General features: G+C 36.8%; 3 protein-coding genes and 3 non-coding genes across 6 annotated transcripts in view; all 6 read right to left on the bottom strand.

The window, feature by feature from the left end:
* Window positions 1–7,870, bottom strand: part of MSH4 (mutS homolog 4) — a 55,396-nt gene extending 47,526 nt beyond the window's left edge. Inside the window, exons 1-2 of the mRNA XM_015813204.1 lie at window positions 7,654–7,870; window positions 4,207–4,371 (exon numbers count right to left, since the gene is read on the bottom strand). Of these exons, the coding sequence (XP_015668690.1) occupies window positions 4,207–4,371; window positions 7,654–7,870 (382 nt within the window). The remainder of the gene's footprint in view (window positions 1–4,206; window positions 4,372–7,653) is intronic.
* A 2,897-nt stretch (window positions 7,871–10,767) lies between these two features.
* RABGGTB (Rab geranylgeranyltransferase subunit beta) lies at window positions 10,768–20,586 on the bottom strand. Its single transcript, XM_015813218.1, has 9 exons — window positions 20,553–20,586; window positions 19,072–19,179; window positions 17,956–18,153; window positions 16,553–16,658; window positions 15,943–15,995; window positions 15,212–15,322; window positions 14,657–14,782; window positions 13,011–13,160; window positions 10,768–11,593 (listed from the first exon to the last, which is right to left on the bottom strand). The coding sequence occupies exons 1-9, from the start codon at window positions 20,553–20,555 to the stop codon at window positions 11,453–11,455; spliced, it is 996 nt and encodes a 331-aa protein (XP_015668704.1). The 5' UTR covers window positions 20,556–20,586; the 3' UTR covers window positions 10,768–11,452.
* LOC114922379 lies at window positions 16,360–16,441 on the bottom strand. The gene has a single exon (XR_003810396.1). It is a non-coding gene; the product is annotated as a small nucleolar RNA SNORD45 (small nucleolar RNA).
* On the bottom strand, window positions 17,695–17,775 carry LOC114922377. The gene has a single exon (XR_003810394.1). It is a non-coding gene; the product is annotated as a small nucleolar RNA SNORD45 (small nucleolar RNA).
* On the bottom strand, window positions 18,819–18,894 carry LOC114922378. Its single transcript, XR_003810395.1, has one exon. It is a non-coding gene; the product is annotated as a small nucleolar RNA SNORD45 (small nucleolar RNA).
* Window positions 20,587–24,145: 3,559 nt separating the features above from the next.
* ACADM (acyl-CoA dehydrogenase medium chain) overlaps window positions 24,146–27,342 on the bottom strand; it is a 14,675-nt gene continuing 11,478 nt past the window's right edge. Inside the window, exons 11-12 of the mRNA XM_015813217.1 lie at window positions 25,924–26,172; window positions 24,146–24,587 (exon numbers count right to left, since the gene is read on the bottom strand). Of these exons, the coding sequence (XP_015668703.1) occupies window positions 24,516–24,587; window positions 25,924–26,172 (321 nt within the window). The 3' untranslated portion in view covers window positions 24,146–24,515. The remainder of the gene's footprint in view (window positions 24,588–25,923; window positions 26,173–27,342) is intronic.

The raw sequence follows: 27,342 nt of genomic DNA, 5'->3' as shown, positions 1-27,342 counted from the left end.
GGCTTTCCATTGTTTATACCTTCTTGTGAGAAAGGAACTCCTTCCTCAAATCTGTTTGGTATAAGAGGGGGTAGAGGGAAACTCTGGCAAGTATTGAAGATTAGGTTATTAGGTTATAATAATAAATAAAGTAGCATTCATACAATCCTTTCCCTACCTGGCCTATTGATACATACAATAGTGAATGCCATAATTTAATACTGCATGAAAAATTGTAAATACAATTTATTTTTATCTATTTATAAAACGTACAGGCCAGCCATCCTACCTCAAGGTAACTCTGGGCAACTTTAGAGCATACATTATATGCTTTAAAAATTATTCTTAGTTCTTAGAATATAGCATCAGTTGCTAAATAGTGGAAATATGTAGTTTTTGCTGTTATGCTAGATTTTTACTTTAAAGACTAGTTTACAATCCCATTCATATTTGCAGCTCCATCATAGGCTTGTCCTTAACGTTTTGACTTGTTCAGTCCATTACTTTCAATGATGCTTAAAATGTTATGCATTAAACCTACTCTACCATTGAATGATCTTCTACTCTGAAAAAGCCCTGAAAGAATTCTTGTAATTTTGTGCTCAGACATAAATCTATAGCGAACCACTCGGCTAAGCTGATGTTTCTTATCAATATCTTGGATTAGATTTATAATTACAGAGAGAAATTGAGTTTTTTTGTGTATCTTTTATAATTTTATGCTCGACAGAGTTAGAACAAGTGTGAACTTGGTGGGCTGGACTCAGGCATTTACTTCATTGGTCTATCTTCCATATTGAAATGGTATAAGTCCTCCTGCTCGAGCAGGGGGCTGGACTAGAAGACCTCCAATGTCCCTTCCAGTTCTATTCTATTCTATTCTATTCTATTCTATTCTATTCTATTCTATTCTATTTCCTGTTCAGCATAAGATCATATTTTGCAAGGTTGATATTAGAGAGAGAATGTCAATACTATCTATCATCTAAATACATACAATACTCTCTGCAGCTTCAGAGAGGTCAGGTTAGAGGGAGCCATGGTCAATGTTATATTGATCATTCTACCAAGCCCTTGATCCAAAGCTTGGCTTTCTTTGTAAAGCCATTTCTAGTTTCCCTGCCAATGGGGTCTATGAGTACCATTGCTCAAGAATCATGTAGCATTGGTAGTGGGTCTTCATGAATCATAATTCCATTTTTTAAGCAAGGCCAATTGTAAGTATTGATCCCAAATAATTCTGCTGAAGGAAATGAATATTTGTGACATAGATTTAAGCTGGGAGAATAAAAAATTATTCTCCTTGGATCTGCACATCAGGTTTACAGATGGCTGTACAATAAGTTTCTTAAATGTTTGTATTATTACAGACCTTTGGAAATGGTCCTTTTAAATAATGAAAAGTTTACCAGGACTCGAGGACTCATTAGAGTGAGTTCTGTATGCAGGCACTGCCTAAGAGGCCATCGCAGGAAGAAAAAGGTTGCCAGATGTTGTTTTGGTCTCTTCACACTGATTGGGCACCCACTTTATCATAGACTGTGCACTCAGTGGTTCCTTGTGACTCAAGGGATCCCTTACTTTGTACGAAAATCTTGAGATGTCGAAATGGCACCTTATGCTTTATTTTGTTTATGACCATTATAATTACATATTACCTTTCTTCTTAGATTTTCTACACTCTCCTCAGTCTTTGAAATACCAAAGTAATCTTGGGGAGTTTTGCTGTTTTTATTTCATGTAGTTTTTCTCAACTCTCCTTCTAAACTCCACTGAAAAAATGCTAGCTGGACAATGCTAATTGGCAACGTCATTTTAAATTTTCCCTACTTCCTCCCTTTTGCCCTTTTATGTTGATTAAACTATTTTCATTTAATAAAACGAGGGTTATTTGAACCTCAGAACCTTGAAGGTGTTTCAAATATTAGCCATAATCTAGAATTCATGGCCCAGCTAATCATGTCTTATTCCGTAAGCCATAGGGCAATAATGGCTTAATGCGAAGTAGGAACTCAGGCATTGTTTTTAACTGACATTTTTTGGTATTTGTGTAATATAAAAATGACCACAAACATGTCTGTATAAGTGCTAAGGAGGGATGTGTGTGTGTGTGTAGTTTAGCTGAAAAAAGCCACTTCTTGCCTACAGAAACATTTTTATTCCCATGCCAACAGAAGAGTCTTCTGGCTCTGGCTATCTTGCTGGATTTATGCCACAGCAACCTACTCCTTCCTTCTGTTACCATAATTGGTGTCTCAGAGAAGCCATGTTCACTTTTAAGACATTCCTGTCCAGTTACTGTTTCCCTGCAAATTATATACTGCTTCGCCCCCCCCCAAACCTGGAGCTAATATAAGAGGCTTGTACCCCATGAGTTTATCCAATTCCCTTTTAAAGCCATCAAAGTTAGTAACTGTCACCACTTTATTTTCACAAATGTACAAGGTGAAGAAGTACTTTCAATTACCTGTTCTAAATCTCATTCCATTCGGCACTTTGAAAAGAGAGACCTACAAATAATGCATGATTTTATACAACTGCCCCCACCGGTCATGTATTTTTTTTCTTCTTCTTTTCAGAATGAAAGCATACCAAACTTTCTAGTTTTTTCTCACAGGACAGTTCAAGCCCCATGGCAATTTTAGCAATTATCTCCTACACTTTTCCCATCTTTAAAATATTGCTTTGCAGATGTGGCAAGCGGAACTATACATAGCATTCTACATTATAGTGTGGTTTGCTTTTATTTTCAACTTTCTTCCTATGATCCGTGCCATGGAATTTAAGTTTAAAACTATGGAGCTATCCACTATGAATCCCAGATCTCTTTTCTGGTTTGTCATAGTTAGCTCAGACCTAAATCAGCATATATGCAAAGTTACTTTTTTTTTTTCTTAATGTGCATATTTTGAACAGGTAGTCCTCAACCTATGACCACAATTGAGCCCAACATTTCCATTGCTAAGCAAAATAGTTGTTAAGTGAGTTTTGCTCATTTTATGACTTTTCTTGCCACGGTTATTCAGTGAATCACTACAGGTGTTAAGTTGGTAACACGGTTGTTAAGTGAATCTAGCTTCCCAATTGACTTTGCTTGTCAGAAGGCGTTGTGGCCTGTCGTCCGCCAGAGGACTCAGCGACCGATTCAGATGAGGAAGCACAGGAATGGATGCCGGGCTCAGCATCAGGGCCATCTGAAGCTCCAATGAAGGAATGGGGCTGTCACAGCCAGGGACAGAGGCGGAGCCTGGGCCGTCCACCAGCCCTCAGATGGAAAGGTTGAGACCTCCGTGCTTTGAGGCAAGTGAGTCAGGAGAGGAGGATCCCACGGGGCCAGTAATTGATGCACGGGCACAGCGGAAGCTGAGGAGAACAGCGAAAAGCTATGGGGCGGTCTTTGGGGCGGAAGAGTCACCGCTGCTAACATAGCCCCACCCTCAGTTGTGCATAAAAGGCAGGGGCGGACACAAATACGTGTGGCAACTATTCGTCTTCCTGCTGGTCAGCCACTTCTGTTTGGAACTCCTGACACTTCTCCTTGGAATTTTGCCAGAGTTTTTTTTGCAGATCCTGTGGCGCTGGAAGTCGGAGCGCCTTCTGAGCGTGGTTGTATCTTATGTTAAACAATAGCCAGCTTGCTTGAAGGACTTTGGGCTGTAAGTGTGGTGAGACTGAGAGTAACTCTGGGTATTGGAAGACCCCTACAGGGGAAAAGGGAGCGAGCTCCGTTGTTTGGAGGCTGTGTGAAACTGCTGGCGTTCCTGAAATAAAGGAACGCTAGAGGCTATTTGGCGTGTCTGTTGTGTTTGGGGAGTCAGGTCAGAACAGAAGATCACAAAAGGGGATTACATGACTCCCAGATACTGCAACCATCATAACCAGTTGCCAAGCATCCAAATTTTGATCATGCAACCATGGAGATGCTGCAGTGGTCCTAAGTGTAAAAAACGGCCATAAGTCGCTTTTTTCAGTGCTATTGTAGCTTCGAATGTCACTAAATGAATGGTTGTAAGTTGAGGACGTCGCGTACATAAATTGCTCTATATTAGCAATTTGACTGACCATTTACCCAGTTTAAAAAGATTGTAAAGATCTTTACAATCACTTTGTAACATACAAGTAAGTTAACGGAAATTAATTTCAATCGGGATTCAGTAAATGAACTCCAAGTAGTTTTCTATTTAGTATGCATATTTCTTTTAAAATGAAGTAAGCCAACTTCTTTACCTGAATATCCCATGAAAGGAGTCCAGTTTCTACATCCTGGTCGGTTGGAGGAGAGAGGTGTTTTCCGAATTCTAGAAATCTTTAGATCTTTGGTGGAAGAAGGGCTTGTCAGATTTACTGTGCTAATGTTTTCTGCATAAGAACTCTTGTCTCCAAAATATGAATCTAATAAATACAAAAAAATGTTCTTTGAAAGTAATTAATATAAAGTGATTGCAATTTTTTATTTGTAAGGCAAATATTAGAAATACTATTTAGTAATAAAAATTTCAATTCTTTTAACGAAGATTTTTGGAAATTCTGTGCCTGTGAGTACCATAGTATTCCCACCCTTAGATGCTCTGGGATATCCAACATTAAAATATATCTTAAATATAGTAAAAAATGAAAATCTTCTACCTCTCATGAGAGCTCTAAACCAGGGGTCCCCAACCTGTGGGCCACGGCCTGGTAATGGGCCGTGGCCTGCTGGCCAGTGCACGTGCGTGTACACCCCCTCAATTGTGTTAGCGTTGCGGCCGTGGGGCACAAAAATAGGGTGCTGCATCATGGGGCACAAAAACGGGCCGTCATGTTGCAAGGCGCAAAAATGGACGCCACTGTATCACGGGGTGCAAAAACAAGGCACTGTGCCACACAAGAATGGGGCAGGGCTAGCGAGTATCACACGAGCGCTAGCCCTGCCCCCTTTGCGGTGCGAGCATGCTCATGGCCCCATGCGCACGCATGCCTGTAAATTGCTTTCCCTCCCTTTTCCTCCGGTCCGCCAACCATCAAAGGTTGATGACCTCTGCTCTAACTTTTCAAGGTAATTTTTCCCTATATTTTTAAAAATTGGGGGCACCTATGATACTGCAGAAAACTAGCTAATGACATTTTCAGATTACTGACATCCACATTGGAGATGAAATGGAGCCAATCCATTAATCAATTTCTAAGTATTCCTTGTCAAAGTCACAAAGTGTAGAAGTCTATTTCCTAAATTACTAGGTTCTGCTCACCTCAAAAATGATCTCCTTTTTGATTACACAGAACAGATATACAAAATTCATAGGTCCATTAAATAAAGAAGAAAACATGGTTTCGCTGACCAAGTAGAACAAGTTAATAACTTAATCCCATTATTTTCAATGGATCTAAACTATAACTAAGTTAACCTGAATGCTACCCAAATTTAGCCTGAAATCTTAGAAAGCAAAGCTACAAATAGTGACTTCTCTACTAGCTACAAATAGTAATACCTCTCCATAATACATTTAAGATCCATTTTATATTTTTCAATAAAATTGCAGAAAATGTACTTTTTTTGTTTTGTGGGATAATTCTATGCATGCTTATTTAGAAGTTGTGTACCATACATTTACATTAAGTCTTACATTAAGATTAAGACTAGATTTGACATTTGTGTGAGAGAACAAATTTCCATTAGTCATAAAAATTTTATGCTAGTAAAATATCATCATCAGTTATAATCCTATTGATTGGAGCCAGATTTAGAATAGATCCAGTAAAAACAAACAAAATAAACAAACAGATAAGCTAATTTAAACTGCAGTAATCAATATTCAGAAATCTATGTATTTTATCTTAACATCACATACAAACTATAATGCCACTTATAAAAATAGATGCTTTGAATGAGTCAATAATTGTAATTTAATATAACTGAGCAGAATCTTTTTGCTCTCTAACTGCTTAATCATTTTCAAGTTTGTTAGAAAAAAACCAAGCCCATTTAGAGTTTTAATGTCCTAGTTTAGAAACTCCTTTGAATTCCACCTTTTATTTTCTACCTATCAGATCCAGAATTAGTCATTCATTTAAAGTGTGTGCATATTTATAAATATAGCCTCAAATTATGTACGTTTAACAAATCATTTATTGGATATTTAATATGGTTTATTTCAGAATTTTAACACCAGCAAATAGTGTTATAAGTTGTCCAACACATCACCCAATAATTATATATTTTATCCATGTTTGAAAATTTTTGTTGTTGTTTCCCTCATATAGGGCATATGTTATCTTAATATATATGCTGTATATCTTTATTTACTCATAATTAAAAATAATAGAAAAAGCTAATTTGGGAATAATTTTGCCAAGATAAAATTCATCATTCCAATATTCAGCTTTCAAGGATTAATGTCAGATGTGTGATCAGATCAATATAGAGAGCCAGCAGAGTGTGTTCAAGTGATGGGATTGCCATAAACAAGCTCCCTCCTCAGCCATAAAATGTCACTAAGTGATTCCAGGGCACCTCCTAAGGCTGTTTTTGCAGAAAAAGGAGGGGAAGCTATGAACTCTTTGAGCTTCTGACCAAAAGGCAGGATATGAATGTAATAAAATGCTTAATAGCTAGAGAGGAGTCAGAAGAAGTCTAAAATCCCACTGGATGACTTTTGGCCAGTTGCTCTCTCAGCCAACGAATTGTTGATGTTGTGGAGAATATTTGTAGCTCAGTGTTGAAATGAGGGGTCCTTGGTGCTCTCCGAGCTTGCTTGTTTTCTTGCAGACGTTTCATTACCCTAAGTAGGTAACATCATCAGTGCTCTAGTTAGGGCAGTGGTTCTCAACCTGTGGGTCGGGACCCCATTTGGGGTCGATCGACCATTTCATGGGGGTCGCCAAGCAAGGCTGTCTGCCATTTTTTTTGTCCGCCATTTTTTTGTCCACCATTTTTTCCCCTTTTTCCGGCGGGTGCCTTACCTCCCTTGGGCTGGGCCAGCTGGTGGTTGGCCTGCTCCATCTCTGCCGCTTGCCAGCTACGCCTCGGCCGGCACAGGTGGTGGAACCACGCATGCGCGGCGCTTCCAGGCAGGGAAAGTCCTCGACTTACGACCGGTTGGGTAGTCCTCGACTTACAACCGGTTTAGTCCTCAACTTACGACCGGTTTAGTCCTCGACTTACGACCGGTTGGGGTCGCGGCATTAAAAAGGTTGAGAACCACTGAGTTAGGGTAATGAAACGTCTGCAAGAAAACAAGCAAGCTCAGAGAGCACCAAGGACCCCTCCACATTATGTACTTTGGCCAAGTTGAGTTACTTATGTAGTAATAAAGGCGGGATAGAAATCTAATCAACAAACAATTGAGGTTTTGCAGCTTTACCCATTCAAGAACTGGATAAAGAAATGGTTATAAAGTGATATAAACTTTGAGAAGACAGCATGTTAGTTGCTGCTAATGCAGTGTTTCTCAACCTTGACCATTTTAAGGCATGGGGACTTCAACTCCCAGCATTCCACAGCCAGCATAGCTGGCTGTGGAATTCTGGGAGTTGAAGTCCACATGCCTTAAAATGGTCAAGGTTGAGAAACACTGTGCTAATGCTTCCACTTCACTTAGAAGTCCTCATTAGAGAAGCCTTGAAATTGTAAGTTGGGGATTTAGGTTTTCCCGCTATTCAGGGGCTGCGATCGGACCCTCTGAGGGCAATGCCCACCTTCCAACCCTCTCCGAAAGAAAGCCACGGCGCCATTGGGGCCCCCGACGGCCGTTTTCCCCCGCTGAGGGTGAGAAGACTCATCGGTCAACCCCGCGCCTCCGCCGCTCCCCGGCGTCTCTTGAAGACCAAACTGGTAACGGGGCTGGCGCTCGGGGCGAGGAGACGACGAGCAGCGGCCCGAGTAAGAGGTGGAAGCGGCCGACGCCTCCTCCATGATCCAGTTGATTCAGGGATCGCCTCTAGGAATCCCGGCCCGAGGAAGGCTCCACCCCCGTTTGCTCCAGAGGCGCCTCAAAAGTCAGCCCGCGCCTCGGCTGCAGAGAACGGACTGTACTATTTCAAGCAGCAAAGAGGGGTGTCTCGTTTAATTGATTTCGCTAAGTGACAAATTAATTCTCATCGGAGCTTCCCCCCACCTTGGGGGAGGAACTTTCTTACACAGGTGAACATTAGAAAGTATGATTTAAGTATGGCACCCCTAAACGTTTTCAACCCTATCTCAAAAATGTACAACCCATAGGGAAGAAAGAGAAGGAAGGGAGAAAGAAGGTAGAGAAGGAGGAGTGGGGGATGCAGTAAAAGGGGAAATGGGCGAGCAACACCAAAAGTCATGTGCATGTATTTATTTCATTAAAAGTATCTTATATATAAGAATGTAATAAAAAAAAAAGTACAACCCATAGGGAAGAAAGAGAAGGAAGGGAGAAAGAAGGTAGAGAAGAAGGAGTGGGGATGCAGTGAAAGGGGAAATGGGCGAGCAACACCAAAAGTCATGTGCATTTATTTATTTCATTAAAAGTATCTTATATATAAGAATGTAAAAAAATAAATAAATGTACAACCCACCAGAAAAAGCACCTTTAACTATGGAGGCTTCAGCAGGTCCACTCTTTTCTGACAAATCTTTTCTCCCAACGGGGTTGTCCCAACGAGATGCAACGTATCATCACTTTCAGACGATGGGAATTGGCAGTCCGCACAACTTACAGGGCTTTTGGTTAAGGAACACTAGCCCAGAGCTGTACTTTTTAAAGGTACTTTTTTTTTTCTTAAAGGAACTTCCTAGGCAGTAACATTAATAGCAAGGATGCGATTTAGAACTAAGGGAAATAACATGCATGATTTTATATTGTTTCATCCAGAATAAGAGCCTTCCTCTCAGATTTCGTCAGTAGTCTGTTTGCATTATTGGGGATGAAGATTGCATATCCTTCGTTCAGCCATTTTTTGATGAAGTAAATTAAAAATGCAATATTAATCATAAGGCCTATTAAAAACTGGACTTAATTAAGCCTGAACTGAATGTTTGGTTTACGAATGAGTAAGGGATGGGACACTTGAAACCAATGAATCCTGCAATTTGGAGTTCTGGCTTAAACCAAAGATTGCTTCAATGCTGTTCTGAAGAGCTATATATCGTATCCATCTTGAGCTTTACTTTGTATTCAGCCAGACTACCAAAACACACTGCATTTTTATTTAGCAATCTAAATACTGATCTTTATGCAATAGTGTAACATTTCCTTGCATATATCCTTTTCTGGCACTTAGAGGGGAAATACAATAATATTCAAGCTCCAATTTCTAATTCTTGCTTGCAACTTCAGGCTATTCTAATTCAGCAAGATGTAGATCTTAAAGAGAGGAAAAATGAGATAGGTGGAACATCTTTCCAAATACATTGATAAAGAAAACCAAAATTTAAAAATGCAGCAGTTGCCAATTGACCGATAATGGACAATGGATAATTTTCTTCAGTACAAATGGGTGGTGATATTCTTTGAAGCCAGTTTAGCAGCAGTGTACTTTAGTCATTAGTACCAGAAATTCTGATTTTCAGTAAGGCAAATTAAAAATATACATTATAAGATTATTGGTTCAGAAAAGTAATGGGCATGTTTGCATGACTCATCCTTGTTTGACCAGAAGACCTAATACAATTCAGTTTCATTGGAAGCAGCCATCTTGATTGGTGTTAGGCCACACTTGAAGTAACTGGGTATAGTTCTTTAAAAATTAAAATTTAGAAATTGATTGACTACTGCAGAAAAGATTGGTAAAGACTGGTTTTGTTTTTTAGCACCATTTTACTTTCTCCTTCCATATGGCACAGAATGAAAAATAGAAAGAAATTGTATGGCTGGGAATAGTGTAATTTGAGCCATTTTAATATTCCACCTTTGTCCACAGATTGAAAGCAAATGATAACCTTCCATCGGTAAAGGTCAGAGTTGACATGGACCTGAATATTTAATTTTGTAGTTGCACATGGCACAAGCACAGATTCCACTGTGCTAAGAATCCACTTCCCCATCTCGTGCTTTTAGCTATTGGAAAAAAAGTTATCAAATACAACTTTGAAAATATATAACTAGTGCTCGGCTTACAGCAATTGGGACTGGAATTGCCGTCACTAAGTGATGTGGTTGCAAAGTGATGTCATATGACCATGCTTACCAACGACAGTTTTGAGTTGCCATAATTAAGCAAGGATCTCACATGATCATAACTTCCGACTTCATGTTAGCTTCTCCATTGACTTGCTGGAAACTGGCAGGGAATGTTGGAAATTATGATTCATGTGAGTAAGGTTTGCGGTGACATGATCATGAGCCTGTTACCAAGGATCCAGATTGTGATCACATAACTGTGATACACTGCAGTAGCCAGAAATCTGAAGATCGGTCATAACTACTTGTTCATGATGTCATGAGTTTGAATTGTTGTTGAACAAGTGATTGTAACCAAAGGACCACCTGTACAGATGTGCTTTTACATGGCATGAACAATTCTGGTTTAACAATTGTTGCCTTTCTAGGTCTAATGTGCATGAGTCATATAGAGCATAAAGCCTAGAACCTAAATATTTGATTAAAAAAAAAATCTGTGTGATACTGTAACTTTTTTGAAAACAAAAATGCAAGCCTGAAAATTTCTCATTTTCAGTGGACCATGGACAAATATGTCTATAATTATAATGAACTTTAATCTGTTTTAAGCAGAAACTCATTTTTTTTACTTTGATTTCAGTCAACTTACAAATTTTGTGACACATGAAATGGAGGTTTTTCTAGAACTCTAGTGGAAACAAATATTTTCTCTTGCAGAAAACAATATTATACAACTTTATTCTTGAATATATACAATTATTCCGTGTCTACTAAAATTGGGATTCAAGCCACATTGTACAATAAATATTTTAGAGCAAAGAAAACAAGTTGTACAATTCAGCAAGGCCATTAATTAAACCAGGTTACATTATAATTGTATTATTAGTTTTAATTAAATAATGTCACTAATAGAGAGTAACTATATGGATACCATTGTATTTCTACTATTACGGTTTGACAAATAAATTAAACTGGATTTTTAAAATTATCGCATATCCTGAAGGGGCATTCAAGTGCATGGTGTGTCACCGGCAAAATAAACAAGTAAATTTCAATCAATAGAAAGAATGCCCAGGACAATTTACTAACTAGTACTTGTTGCCTGTCACCCAGATGGATGAATGATTGTATCATAATCATAATTCAAGTATTTATCTACTGCACCTAACACAGTATGTTATTTTGAAAGTGAAGCAGCACTGGAGGCGAAATACTTAAATACATACATCTGTTACTGAAAACCTCAAGTACATGTCACACTTAGTTTATTTACTTTGTTTACAGTACACATGTACAAAATGATAGTGCTTACAGTAAAGTGGCAATTTATAATGTAAACACATTTAGAAATGCCTTGATGGAAAAATTCAAAGCTGCTGATTAAAGTATTTTATATATACTGTACCCTAGCTAATAAGTTCAGGATGTACATTTATTCTTTGAAGGACCTCTTCAGGCATACAAAACACAGGATTTACAGGCTTAATTTGTTCTTCACCCAATAATGATAGTCCAGCGATACCAAACAAGGTGTGAAATGGATCCACCTAGAACACATTAAGATATATTTATTGAAAATATTACTTTCCATGGGGTAATATATTTTAAAAGATTAGGCGGCTTTCTACACCAAATAAATTTGAAGATTCAAATTAAAACAGAGAGCAGTGGTAATACACATCTTATTAACTACACAATTTTAGAAAGCCAGGAAGAGATTAAAGTATTTTAACCAAAGGAAATGCAAATTAATTAGCCAGAATACAATATATCAACAATACTCTTTTAGCTATATCTGGGACTAAATTTTTTTAGCTTTTTTTTAATTCCCAGATATATACTTTAAAATGTGGAAGATAAGGAACAGGGCACCTTTATTTGTGGTGTGATAATGCTAAAATTCAGAGAAGTCTATACATGACATAAATTGAAATTACTATATTCTAATCTTATGGTAGGAATGTCTTCATCATGTTATTTTATCTATCCCTCTAAATTTCAAATTCAGTGCAGCTATGGGATCCTAGACTGGTGGGAGTACTTTTAATGCTGGGAACATAAGTATAATGTTCCATGCATGATATACCTTGGTTTTGGCAATGGCTGTAACTTTAGGCACAGGTCTTAAGTTCCTTCTTTCAGCACCATTGTAGCTCTGAATGCTTGCTGAACAAATGGTTGTAGGCAGAGGACTATTTGTAGTTTATTTTGGGACTTGGAATGAAATGTATTTTCCATTTCATGTATACATTTTAATGTTGTGGCAGTACTGGCTATTTATAACATGGCTCGAGGGCTTAGCAATTCACAAAATGTCTGCAATGCCAGCAAAGCACTATTCCCTGCTAGCCATGTACTCCAAAAGAAGATTTCTTAGTCATCCTATATTTGTACTTTTTCCGGACAGGAAGATGTACTTCTACACTAAATGTGACGCTAAACCTATTCATCATTTTTATTAACCTTAGAAGGGCCCCACATATTTTGACAATATTTAGTAGTTTTCCTTGCAATATCCCCACTTCTCATTCTGAATTAAAATATGTAAAGTCAGATTAGGATAAAATCTTGGCAAGGATTAAAGGTTATATTTATTGACATTCATTTGGAAGCCTTTGTGTTACATCTTCAAGAGATACATTATTCAGAAGTTTTATAAAGTTATATATAGAGATTTCCTCTAACTGGTTCAAGATTTCCAAAGTATTTGATTAGCTATACCCTTGATTCTGGTAAAAAAATCTCCCTAGTAGTTACTATTTATAATTAGAAACAAAATGTAATCATAGTCATCTTCAGATCATCCGCTAAAGTGGAACTTATCTAATTTGAAAAGAAAAAAAATCCCTTAAGTTACACCATTATTTGTTATAGATTTCTAGATATGAAATAAATGTACATCTGTTTTTAAGCATCAAACACCGCTATAATTTAGTAAAATCAAAACTATTTGAGACTACTTACCATATCTCCCGGTCTGTCAGCAAATCCTCCAGTTTCCTCATCCTGGCAAGCCAAGATAAAATTGCATAATTTCTCTCTGTCAATCCAGTGCAATCTGCCAATTATCTTCAGAGATGCTAACACCCACCATGAATAACATACATCTGGTAACTGATAAATGAAATGACAGCAGAGTATGTTAGGGCAATTGTGATTGTTAAGAGTTGTCAAAATAAGATATTTTCCCTGAATAAAAATAACACAAGACAGGGGAAGTCTGTTCCTTCTGCCACTGAGCAGAAAATTTTTGAGTATTTGTTTTACCAAACATGCACAATTAAATTTAAGCTATACAAAGCTTCCTTAAAATTAATTTATTATGCTTGATATTTTTCATCTATCAGAAAATTTTGGTAGAAATCCTCCATGTAATATTGATCTATGGCTATTATATATCCATAGCTAACAAGATGACTACAAATGGACAGATTACAACAAAGTCTTAAAAAGCATAACATCATAAATTTACAGTGAATCTTGAAATGTTCTTGCTGCCTTACTATTTTCTAAATGCTTAATTAGAATTACAAATGTTTCACAATGACTATGTTTGAATGAAGTCATAATGTAGCTGCTTTGCAGCTTAGTGCTCTGTGTAATTCAGCCATTTTTTTAACTAGTATCTTATGCCTTAGCAGGGTGAGAAGGGATTTTAGTGTGGTATGTGAATGCATTAAAATATACACGCGTGCATGGACTTGCAATTTCCTAAAAAGTATGGATTGGATTGTTTTTGTTTAAAGAAAAAGAGCATCAGATTGCAAATGCCTGGAAAATCACGAATGATTTTCGCAATTGCCTGTACAATTAATAAAAAGAGTATCTAGTAATAAACAGGATACATTTGAAAGAGATAAAAGGGATTTCTACAAAAGGTAGAAATATTGGATTAATGGAAGTGTAATAAACCAATATATAGTATTAGTAAGACATAGGGAAGCTCTAGCACTACAGTTCCCAGTCACGGCGCATTGATGAAGTAGACCTGTAAGTGTCCCTGATAAATTTGATACATAAGAAGTAGTTTATCTGTCAAATCTATTCCCCAGACCAATTAATAGATACACCATCTAAGTGTTACCTCATGGACAAAGGCAGGATAAAGTTACTTTACTGTTATTCACTTATGCTAAATGTCTAGAAGAGACCCAACACTGCTTGATGGGTTGTATGTTGTGTAGGTCTAGTCTAGACCAGGGGTCCCCAACTCGTAGTCCATGGACCAGTACCGGGCTGCAGCATGCCAGCAACCAGTCCTCACAAACAAGCGAAGCCCCATTTGCAGGCAGCACAAAAAACCACACACACTCTTGCCTGTGGAAAAACCTTTCTCCACGGCACTGGTCCTTGGTGCCCAAAAGGTTGGGGACCTCTGATCTAGACTGATGTTTCAAGGTTATTTACAAATGCATAAAGAAAATAACCAACTCTATGGAATCAAGAATCTTTGCTAAAAATAGAAAGTGTTCATGGAAGTATCAATGAATTTCAAATACTATCTTACAACGATTTTACACATATCTAGAACCAATCAGTCACTTTTCACAAAATTCTCCTTCCTCCCAAACTACGAAATTCTGAAAAACAAAATACACACAAATTTATACCTTTTCTGGTCTTCCATTAAGGCCACCAGATGGCAATTGACGTTCACAAAGCCACCATCCTAGAAGATCAGCATTTATTTGGTGTAACTGGCCAGCTATAGCCAGAAATCCTGTGCAACAATAGATCTAAAATTACAGATATAAAGTTCATGTCTATTTTAGAAAGCTATTCAGATAAAACAAAGAAAAAATACAATGTGGGATATCAATTATTTATATAATAAATGCAGCAAATTAAATCTCCAACTTCTAGCTATCATACTTTCAATTAAGTATTACAATATGAAACTGATTTAACTAGTAATATTTAAAAATAAAAAAAATGGAACTTAAATTTATTGATAGAGATGCACAGGGTCAATGGATGTTATTAATGATATCATATCCTTACTTTTCTTCTTAGAATGATTTCCCTTACCTAGGTTTTTGATAACAATATGCAGAAGGTTTTAGAATGTCTAATACTTAGGGGAGTAATGAATACATTTAAAAAAAATCTTAAAAGCAAAGACAATTAATTTAGCATGTTATTGCTAAGCTTTTATCACAATTTACCTGTCCTGCATGAGATTCAGATCCTGGTCTACAACCAAATCCTCCATCAAAATTCATACAAGATAACACAAAATCTACCGCTTTGTCCATATCAATTGCATCCAACTTCCCCTGAAAAGCAGGAAATTTAAAATTACTTCTTTGACAAAACCCAACTAAGCACTGATGTTCACTCAACTTGGCAGAAGAAAATACAACTGTTCTCTGCAGAATACAATAGAGAGGTATTTCTTCTTCAATGACTTTCTACTCAATTTGACACATCTAAAATTAGAGCAATATTCCAAAGTGAACTCAATTAATTTTCATTATTCATTGCTCTACAATTTAGAAAATTCATAATTTCCAGTGCCTGAATGAACTAGGAGCTCTGAATGCAGAACAAAAACACAGCATTTGTCAAAACTAATTAATGTTAATAATGTACTCAAAGGACTGAAGACATCTACTGAATACTACAGGATTTTTTTTGTGGTAGAAAAATAGCCTTTTTTCATTTACTATAATTATTCTTTTTCCTTCAATCTGAAGATAATACCATTTTCAAACTTGAAATCTTTAATTTTATTGAGCTTCAGTTCCTGGCGTATTCCATTCTAGGAATATTTTAAAATGTTACATTTCTAATAATATTATGAGAAGTTTTTTTTAAATGTCCAGTAAAATAAAATACATATTATTTGAAAGCATATCTTGACCATTTCAGTGTATATTTGTTTCAAACCACTTACCAGAAGGGCTAAGGTTGCTACTGCACAAAATGAAAACCTAGTATCAATTTCTCCTAGAGGAAGAAATAAAAGAAGCTATAAACATTACATGAAAAAAATTTACAATTTAAGTTAAGCTCAGAAATACAAAAATAAAACATGTATTTATATATCAAATCAAATCAGACAAGGATAGCTTGTTTATATGAATATTCCAATAAGAACATGCTTTTAAGCAATAATTGTATTTAAAGGTAATTTTTAAAAAAATTAAAGTTTCAATCCTATATATACAAAGTCCTATTTAAACGCAAGTCTTACTGCTGTTAAATTTACATAGAATTGCACAGCCAAAACTATATTTTCACCATAGGAGTATGATAAAAAGTAATTGTGCTGATGCAAAAATGGTAATCATTAGTTTTAAGCAATATTTCTCAGATCTCAGAGTAATTCTAGAGCTAAAATGTGATACACATCACATTTACAGTCAGATGTATATAAAATCTCATCATAGATCTAAGTAACTACAATTCAGGAAAAATATGTGGAAATACCATCACATATTCTCTTGAATTATGATTTTTAAATCTTTCATCAGAATGGAAATCAATATACTTTTAAAAATTACCCCAGATATCTCCAGCAAATGATCCATCTTCCTTCTGTAAGCTTTTTACATAACTAACAATTTTATTTACATCAACAACATCCACACTGTCATACAGAGTTAGAATCTAGAAAATAAAGTCATATCAAAATTTTAGAATATAAAAATACACAAGAACATATTTATATATTTGAAAACGATCCAACTATTTTAATTAGAATTTTATTTTACATTAGCCTGAAATGTTACAAAAAAATTCCAATCCTGTTTTCCCTATTTTTTTTACTACCTCAAATATAAAATATTTACAGATACATTCAAGTTTAACATATTATGCCCAAAATATGATGAGTTATAATCCATATTTAATTTCAATTAAAGATTTATGTAAATCAATGGAAAGTTAGTCATGACTAATAGGTTCTACTGTTTTCAATGACTTTATATATGACAGATTGTACCCAACCTGTGTCTTTTGAATTAAAAACTCAAGTATTTCATAATTCCAAACCACTAAATCAGGGTGTCAAACTGCTGGCCTGTGGGTTGGTTGCATCATATGGAGGCCGCGCCCACCCCACTTCCGGCACTACAAAAAGTCAAGATACATTGCGACACGTCACGTGACACGGTGAGTTTGACACCCTTGAACTAAATGATCATTGATATGTAAGTAGCATTATTTTCATAATATTTTTTTCAAATTGTCTATAGTAACTGTTTCCACTAATATAATTTAAGGGAATTTAAAAGGCCACTATAAATGTTTATCCAGATTATCAAGAACATTTACAGCAATAATTTTAATTATACAGCTAAGAGTTGTATGACATTACTCCATGTTTTTATGCTTGTGTACATGAGCAACAATTAGTATAAAATAGAATTTATTAACAAACATAAGAATTTTTGAAACATGGGATTTCATTTGATCATAGCTGATTAACATAATGGAAGGAAGGTGATCTAATATAATTTAAATGTACTTTAGTATAGTTTGTGTTGGTTAATATGATGTGAGATATAATCTGAAGGTAGCAGATTTATTTATCCAGGTCTAAGATATCCTGGTGTTTTGAATTAAGATTTAAGAATTAAGTTGCCCTGACAAAATCCAGAAATCTAACGCATAAATTATTATTAATTTTTTTAAAAAAAGTTCTCAGGTCTCAGAGTAATTCTAGAGCTGAGTGTTAAACCACATCAACTGCAGATTCAGATAAAACATTGTTTCATCACTGACCTAAGAAACTATAATGCTGTTAGAAGCATCAGTACTCTCAGTTATGGGAAGTTATCCATAAATGTAAGGAATCTTTTTTTTTTAAAGAAAATCAGATCTTAGAGCCTTGAAAATAATTCACTTAGGCATTACACTATGGCTAAGCCACTAGTGAATCTATATAAATAATATATCTGTTTACCTGAACAGCACTTAACGTATATAAAAGATGAGGATCGTGGCCTATGCTGGCACTTATTCCACCACATTCATGTTGGCAAGATTTGATAAAAGCCAGAATTTCTTCTTTGTTCATATGATGAAGTTGCCCCATGAGATCCATTACTGTCAGTCCCCAATAGACACCACTCATTCTTAAATATTCTGACATACAGTATTCCTGAAATAAGTATATCACATTTAAATTAGTTTCTAATCTAAAGAAGCATAAAAGGGAGCATGAATATTTACTTAGATGATTAGGGGAAGAATCCTCAACAAAGGGATTTTTCATTTCTTTAGCAAGCGTACCCTATAATAGCCTAAAAAAGTATGATTTCACTCAGGTACAGAATGCCTAAAATTAGTTGTTTCATGCATGGAACAGTTTGTACCTAGAATGTCTTGCAAATTGCTAAGAAGTTCCCAATTATACATTCTTTGACTAAACTAACAATTGTGAACGTACAAATCCTTAAAACTGACAATTGTTAAATGATAAATACTGGTGGTTTGTCTCATATCTCCATAACTATCTTGTCTTTCCCTCCTCACCCATCCCCTATCTCATCCAATTTAAATCTACATCAGCTTAATTACTCCATGAATCTGATTGTAGTTCCCCAAAGCTTATGCATTTTAATAAAATCTGTTAGCTTGGAAAGGTGCTATCAGATTCCTTTGGATTTAGCTATCATCAGCTAACATTGCCTATAATTAACCCTTATAATGGGCTAAAGTAGCATATTATTTCATTTCAAATTTTTAAACAAAGCAACATTTGAAAAGCAGAGGTAAGTCTTAAACATAAAAATATGTTCAAATTAACGTAAAAATAGGCTTTTTTAGGTCTCAGTGTCATTCTAAAGAGACTTCTACAGCTCTGAAGTCAGATAATACATGCCAGATTACATCACTGACCTAAAGAAACCATCTGCAATTTTATAAGAGTTGCCTCATAGCGTAAATGGGCAGCATAAACATTTAACAAATTAACCAATAAAAACCCTGTTATATTCAATATATAAACACATACACACTTATTCACTCTAAAGAGAGCTAAATACTATTTCTGTTAATGTGTTAACAGAATACTCACATAATCATCTTTCTTCATTCCATAAGCAGCTATATAGTCTGCATGCTTCTCTAACAGTAATGTTGATGGAGCATCATTTTTTATTATGACATCTTTTTGTGGTGTTCCCTTAAAAATGTTATGGTAAAACTCATCAAAAAGTTGTTCCAATCAAATATATAATGCAGTTTTCCAACTTATGTCCAAACAATGGATTACATATATTTATTGTAGTCAGTAAACTAAATGTAAAAATGCTAACATTCATAGAAGTACAAAAAAAATCTGGATACAGTAATGTATGTTTTACTACTATGTACTTTTTATATTTTTCTACAGGTAGAAAAAAACTGGAATTTTATCTTGAGCTATTTAACAACGTTAGTAAAAAATGGAGAAAATATTAATATTAATGACATTAGTAGAGCACATTTTAAAACCAGAAAAACCCCCTCTAAAGGTATAAGTATAAAACTGTCAGCAACAGAAAATTATACCATGGCTAAATTGATTTTTTCCCCCCAAGATGGCCACCTAGTTAATGAGAGCATGTGGTTAGCCATTGGTTGCTTCTTTTATTTTCTAAAATTTGCTATCTTGCTCAGAATTAAAAAATTTCTTAAGGGACATGCAATTTAGACATCAAATTCTAGTTCTTGCTCTTGATGCTGTTTGTCTCATGGTAAAACTCCTTTGAGTCTTGCCGTTTTAAATTCTAAAATTAAGCACATGGTGCTTCACTTTCCCCTTACGATTTTGTGGGTGGAGAGGGGGCAGGGGAAAACAGAACAAAACTTGCACGGCAAATTGAGAAGCTTAAAGTTTAATCTGCGGATCACCCGAGAGTTTTCTTTTTAAACCAGACTAAAAAGCACAGTTATAAAAGCAATTGCTTAAGCTAGATCCTACATTTTGGCTTTTGCACAACCTGAACGTTCACATGCTATATAGTTCGAACACACAAGAATTCCTGCCCTAAACATCGCTATACTCACCCAGCAAGAAATTCACGGCAAGTTTCCACGGTGTCTCTCGCAAATAGCTGGGGGGGGGGGGGAGAGGGGCGACTTGGACTATAAAGGAAAACGCGCTGCAATCGCTCTCAATTATTACCATTATGGATCGCCTTTTTCAGCAGGTTACGTAGAGAGGGGGAGAAAAAAAAACCCGACTCTTGGGGAAGCTCGGGAAACGTGGATCCCCTAAGCAGCCATGACCAATTTCTCGCTTGACAGCAAAACACAAATCCCGTCCCCCCCCCCCCCGTAGCCAAAAAACCGCGAAAAGGACTGCCTTCCCCCCCATGCTATCTGCCTTCCCCCCCCTTCCTATCATCTCGGCCTCAGCTTCAAACACCCGCGGAATGGCCGACAGGGCTGACGCGGGGGCTGCACCGACTATTTTCCCTCCCCGAGGAAAGCCGCAGAAGGGGAGGGGAGAGGCGGGACGAGCAGCGAGGGCGCGAAAAGCTGCAAGAGCGGCAAAAGGAAGCAGGCACTCACCATAATGGTACATCAGCGATGCCTTCTCACGTGCCTCTGCGACGCAGGCGCATCGCTCACCGGAAATAGGAAAAGGAGTCGATTTCCGTCTCGTGTCCCGAATGGATCCCGGGAGGCTGTCTTAAGAATTGCCTGTACGGGAAAAAAAAAATGTTTCCGCGGCGCTTTTTAATTCTTTTTTTTTTTTTTTAAGCAACAGCTCTACCGCAGAAATTGCTTATTGAAATCGAGGAGGGAGGATTTGGGTGCTTGTTTCCATTTAAAGAAAACATTCCGAGACATTCTGGTTTTATACTTGGAGAACACTAAATTGGGAAGTTATCAATTTCATTTAATAATAATCAATCTGGTTCCTAGGTTAATAGAAAGCAGATATTGGGGTTTGGGAGGGTGTTGTGCCGCCTTTGCAGGTAGTCCAAGACAATGGAGCCCCAAATTTCTGTTTGAGAAATTGAGACGTTTGTTAAGTGACTTTTGCCCAATTTTATCTTAATTGTCACAGTTGTTAACTGAATCACTGCAGTTGTTAAGTTAGTACATCGTTGTTAAATGAATCCAGGTTCCTCACTGATTTTGCTTGTCAGAAGATTGCAAAAGTTGATCACATGATCCAGGATACTGCAACCATATGAACCAGTTGCCAAGCATCCTAATTTTATTCACATGACCATGGGGATGTGGCAATGGTTGTACGTGTGAAAAATGGTCATGTCACTTTTTTCAGTTCTATTATAACTTCAAGCCATCACTAAATGAAACTTGTAAGTAATGTATTACCTGTACTTGCTTTTCCTTGCTTCCCAACTTCCACTCCCCTCGCCTTTGTGGTTTTCAGATTGATCCGAGGAATTGATTGTAGTTATCTAAAGATCTATAATCTTATATTAACTTCAAAAAGTTAACAATTTAAACCTACTGTAAAAGACTTAAATTAGTTCCTTTGCTAATATACCTTAAGACACAGTTTGGGGATATCACATTGGGCATTAAAGTCGAATTGTGTAAGATCATTTTCTTTTAAAAAATGCCAAAGGAAATGAAAGCGATATTACTTATTCACCACTACATTGGATCATTTACAAAGTCCCCAGTATATATTCTAGTAAATCCTTTTAAATTTTCACCATTTCTACATAAATATAACTTAAAATTTGATTTGTTCTCCATAGAATTCCTACAATTAGAAAAGCAAATTAAACAAAGGAGTCAAAAGCACACTTGTTAATTTATTTATTGAGGAAAGTGATCCAAAGGTACATATTTCTGTGTGGCACAAATATATGAATCTCACCCTCATTTGATGGTGAAATTAGTCAGGTGTTTCAATTAATGGGATGATAATCAGGTGTGAGTGTGGGAGGTCCTGCCTTAGTTCAAGAACAGATTCAAGTTCTTCATTATCAAAGTGAGATATTCACAAGGCAGATATATGAAAGTGTGTAACAGCTGGAAAAAAATTTCTGAGGACCTTTGAAAACAGCTGCTAACGGTCATCAGCCTGGAAAAGGTGACAAAACTATTTTTTGGAGAATTTGGACTTCATTGTACCTTCCTCCTACTCTGGAAAGGGAGAAAAGTATGTCATCTGAAAATGACTTGACTCTGTCCCTTACTTTGGCTCCACAACAAGGTCTTCAGTGTTGCAGTCCTCACAACAATAGTAATTGTTGCTGCTATTGGGGTATGAATGATGGCTTTGTTGGTAGGACAGACAGAACCAACAGAAAGAGGAAAGCTGAAGATCTGCACTTAGCCTGGATGCTTCTCAGATCTGGGTGACAATCTGTGTTGTGTGCTGCATTCTGATCAAAATAATGAGGTATTCCACAAGGTTCATATTCCCCAGACTGAACCCCCACCAACGGAAAGAAAAGCTATACAAAAGAGGTGTCTGACCTCTTCAGCAACAGCTACTTCTCCAGGTAGACAACCCTATGGCTAAATGCAATAGGTGAGAGGTAGTACTGCACAAAAATTATTCAGACAGGAGGTTTTCTTGCATTTTCCAAAAGAAAATAATGGCAGTCTTCTTCGAAATAACCTTAACCCAGGGATAATTGCTGTGCTAATGTACTCAATGAACAGTAAGCAGGCAGTTCCAGACTAGAGGTAAAGAGGCTATGTGGGTAAATCCTTTCGGTGCTTGTATAGTTCTGCAAGCATAACTTACACATACAAATATTAATCTTTCTGTTATAAATCTAATATTATTTTAACAGATTTTTCACTGCTATGATGGGGGTTCCTGTCACTTTTGTCAAAAGTAAATGAAGACCCTTAAAGTAGATCTAGAGTAGGCATGTCAAACTGCCGGCCCAAGGGCCAGATGCATCATACTGAAACTGCACCCACCCCATTGCTGGCAATGGGGAAAAAGTCACGATACGTCGCGAGTTTGACATGCCTGATCTAGGGGGTGTGCAGGGTGGGAGAGAAGAAAAAAACATTTCATTAGCAAATAATGTTTTATTGGGAAAATAAAATCAGGAACATGACCTAAAGATGTGTTTTTTTAAACTTTTCCATTTGGTTTTGCTATTTAAATAAACTCAGACTCTTTGGGGTAAGACAGTTTAACATATTTCAGCGCAGATAAGGATTAACGAGAATCAGCTGTCTCGGTTTCAATACCAAAATAACTATATACATCCATTATAAAAAAAAGTTCACATTTAGGCATATCGAATTTTGTACTAGTAATTTGAACTACCGCTCATTAGAATATTGCAAGTATAATAAAATTATTAGGGGGAAAATTGGATTGCATGGCTATGTTTATCATATCTGAGCATAGATAGTCCTTACAATAGCAATTGTGACAGAAATTTGCATTCTCAAGTGATGCGATGTGAGGGGGTGCTTGAAGGATGCTGCATGGGTCAGGAAAAAGTATGTGAGAGATGCTGTGAGGGTTGGTGAGGGTGCACAAAGTGCCATGCAGGTCAGGATTGTGTGCGTAGGGGTGCAGATCTGAAGGCTGAGTTCTAATGCAAAGTGAGTGCATAGAGGCTAGGAGACGGTGCGTGATAGGAAACACGTGCCCCAGCAACTTGCGATCTTTCCCCCTAGCTTCCCCACTGGCCTTCTGGGGAAGCTGGCAGGGAAGACTGCAGGTGGGAATCATGTGATTGTGGGATCCATATCAACTAGCTGTTAAGTGTGAATTGGTTGTCAAGCACCCAGATTGTAATCACATGACTACCGGGATGCTGCGATGGCTAGAACTCCAAGAACTGTTTGTAACCACCACTCATTCAGTGCCAGTGTAACTTGGAATTGTTGATTGAATGGTCATAGGTCAAGGAGTACATGTCAAGGAATACCATAACATTTAACGCACCATTGCCATATATGTTACATATATGTCTCTCTTCTTCCTCTACAACATGCTCAAAAATTTATCGTAGAGAATTGAAGTACATTCCAATCAGTGAAGTTAAGGCATGGGAAAGGAAATTGGGATACTTTTGGGGGGAGCATCTTTCAGCAAGGAGCTTTCATTAAATTTCATTTTGCTCTGTAAAACAAAAGTATAACTCTTCTATATTCTTTATGAATCCAACTGCAGGCAAAATAATTTATCTACAAAACTATTTTTAATCTTGTAATCAATATATAATATGTAGTAATCGTTGCAATGCAAACCTAACAACATCTAATTTACACATGGCTCCCAGGCTTCAATTTTATATTGAATTCTTCATGTCAGGGACCTGTTCAATTACAGAAATCCAAGGCACTTAAATATACTACAGAGATTTCAGACAACAGAGACAACCATGTCATGATAAAGTTGAACAAAAATATGAAATATCTTGAATAGTTCCAGAAATTAAGCGGCTGGCTTTTTCATGTATTAGGTTTTGACAATACTACTATTGATGCCATTTTTGTTCAATATTAAAAGTAAAGCACCAGTAAAAAAAAAAGCCCAACATTTGTAAATCAAGCTAATGTACATTCTCAAGCTTTAAACCTGCCAATATGTTCACGAACTATAATTATTCTCTGAATTTGAGCTGTTCCTTCATAAATCTGAAAAAGAGAAAATATATGATAGACAAAATGTTCATGAAAACAATATAGCTTAAATTATCATGGGTAATATGTTAAAATATTGTAAATGCATAATTGTGATAATAAAATACAATGATATAACAAAAATCTAAACTTAATTGATAGTCCAAAGAGCTACTTTTAATTAAACCTGAACTTAGGTCTACTGGGATGTTTGTCTTTTTTTTCTGAATAATACCACGGCACATCACACTCAAAATCTCTACCGTATATAAAACTAATAAAGTTTAATTATACATAGTGTGATGTGAAAATATGTAAGAAGCAAGTATGATGAAATCTGCACCTGTATATTTAAAAACTGCATTGCTGCACATTATAGAAACTAAACGAAACACTGCAACGCCTCAGCAAAGCAAAACACAAGAAGAAACATAGTCACCAAAAAGTGATGTATTTAAGTAAAAAACAGCAGTGTTCCAACTTGGAAATACATACGGGTAGTCCTTGGTCAACGAATGCCCTTTTTAATGACTGTCTGAAGTTATGATGGCACTTAAAAAGTAATTTTACAATTGGTCCTTGAACTTGCAACTGTCATTGTATCCCCCCCCCCCCAGTCACTACTTGACTGCTTTGCAACTGGTGCACATTTTACAATCATTGCAGTGTTTCATAGTTATGTGATTGCTATTTGCGTGCTTCACAACAAGGAGAATCGGTGGAGAAGTGGGCAGTAAAACCATAACTCATGGTAATGGGATGTGTTGCTTAACAACCACAGTAGTTTTACTTTATGACCGCAACGGAATTGATGTCATAAAACCAACACGGTCATAGGATACTTCACTTAACAAAGCCATACTGCTTAGTGATGGAGTTGCCAGTCTCAATTGTGGTCATTGGGTGACGGCTACCTATACTACTCAATGAGATAAGATTACTTTCCAGTAACTTTTATGGGACCGGAAGTGAGTACAACAAAGGGGACATATTTTCAAACTACGCTCTTTACATTTTTCTCCATGTAAAACGTGTCTTTTCTTTGTTCGGTGCTATGGTAAAATCTGTTGTATTACTAAATCTACAATTAGTTAATAGAAAAAAAGAAAAACATTCCGAGTAATTAAAAAGAATAGAAAGAACATATTAAACATTGCATTAAAAGTAATACTACATTCTTTCAGAGGGCAACAGAAGAGCTGCTATGAATCCTGATGAGAGTGCCTACCTGCACACCAGCCAAAAAAGACACATTTTCTTTAGAATTATATAAATGTAAATTTATTTTAAGTATACTAATGATATTAACAATTGACAATTGACTAATGATATTAACAACCAGATTACTTACCTGGTATATTTTTGCGTCTCTCATTAGTTTTTCTACTGGATATTCACTATTGAATCCATTTCCTCCAAAAATTTGGACAGCATCAGAAGCTACTTGATTTGCAATGTCTCCAGCATATGCCTTTGCTATAGAGGCAAAATAGGTATTTCTACGACCAGCATCTATCTCCCATGCTGCCCTCTGGTAGGCCAGGCGAGACAGTTCCACTTTCAGTGCCATTTCAGCCAACATGAAGGACACTGCTTGGTGCTGGGATTGTTTGAGGGAGAGATGGAAGTAAGTGTTGAAAAGTTAATTTCCAGATATGCAATGGTAGTACGTATTTAAGCAGTATACACAATTTAATCTTATTTATTATATGTCACTCTGTGACTCTGGGCAGTAGATTTCATATGTTCTGGATAAACAAGAAACTCCTTGCTGGTAGAAGAAAATATGTGTAGGTTGATGCTCTCTGAGCTTGGTTGTTTTCTTGCAGTTATTTCATTCCCAACTAGGCTAAGCTAGCACTGATGTTACTTAGCTGGGTAATGAAATGTCTGCAAGAAAACAACCAAGCTCAGAGAACACCAAGAAAGTCCTCAAATAGCTTATTGTCAAATATGCATAAAACGTGTGTTAGTAGAGATAGTCCTTGACTTACAACAGTTCATTTACTGACCGAAGTTACAATGACACTGAAAAAAAGTGACTTATGACTGTTTACAATTGTTATAGTAACCCCACAGTCACATTATCAAAATTCAGATGCTTGGCAACTGACTCATATTTATGATGGTTGCAGTGTCCCGGGGTCATGCAATCACCTTTTGTAACCTTTCTGACAAACAAAGTCAATGGGGAAGTTAGATTCATTTAACAACCTTATTACTAACTTAACAGCTGCAATGATTCACTTAACAACTGTGGAAAAAAGGTTATAAATGGGGCAAAACTCACTTAACAAATGTTTCTCTTAGCAATAAAAATGTTACGCTCCATTGTGGTCATAAGTCAAGGACTACTGTATACAGCTGTTCTGTCCCCGTCAGACCCACACACCCAAACAGCCAGCCGAGGGTTAAAGACTTCTCCAGACACCACTTCACAGATAAGAAACTTGGCAGCAGCTCCGTAGCTGCCTGCCAAGACCTTTTACTCCAAGAACACAGAAACAAAAAACAATACACACAGTTTAAAGCCACAGCAAACTACTTTGCCAGAGATTCAGCTTTTGTCCATCACAGAGGTCCAAATGGCCACCACCTCCCTTTTATAGCCTGTGGGGTGTGGTCCAGTGACTCAGCTTAATCTCTGGCACGTCTCCTTTTCTGCTGCGCACGCTTGTCGCTCCTACGCTGGCGTGGATCCAGCCACAACTTCTCTTCCTCACTATCCGAAACACCTGGCTCCTGGCCAATCTCAGAAACACCTGGCTCC

Source organism: Protobothrops mucrosquamatus, unplaced genomic scaffold (genome assembly GCF_001527695.2).
Source record: "Protobothrops mucrosquamatus isolate PMUCROS unplaced genomic scaffold, P.Mucros_1.0 scaffold142, whole genome shotgun sequence".
In the NCBI taxonomy this organism is placed as follows: Eukaryota; Metazoa; Chordata; class Lepidosauria; order Squamata; family Viperidae; genus Protobothrops; species Protobothrops mucrosquamatus.
The sequence above is the reverse complement of the archived record's forward strand: the minus strand, read 5'-3'. Positions and strand labels throughout refer to the sequence as shown.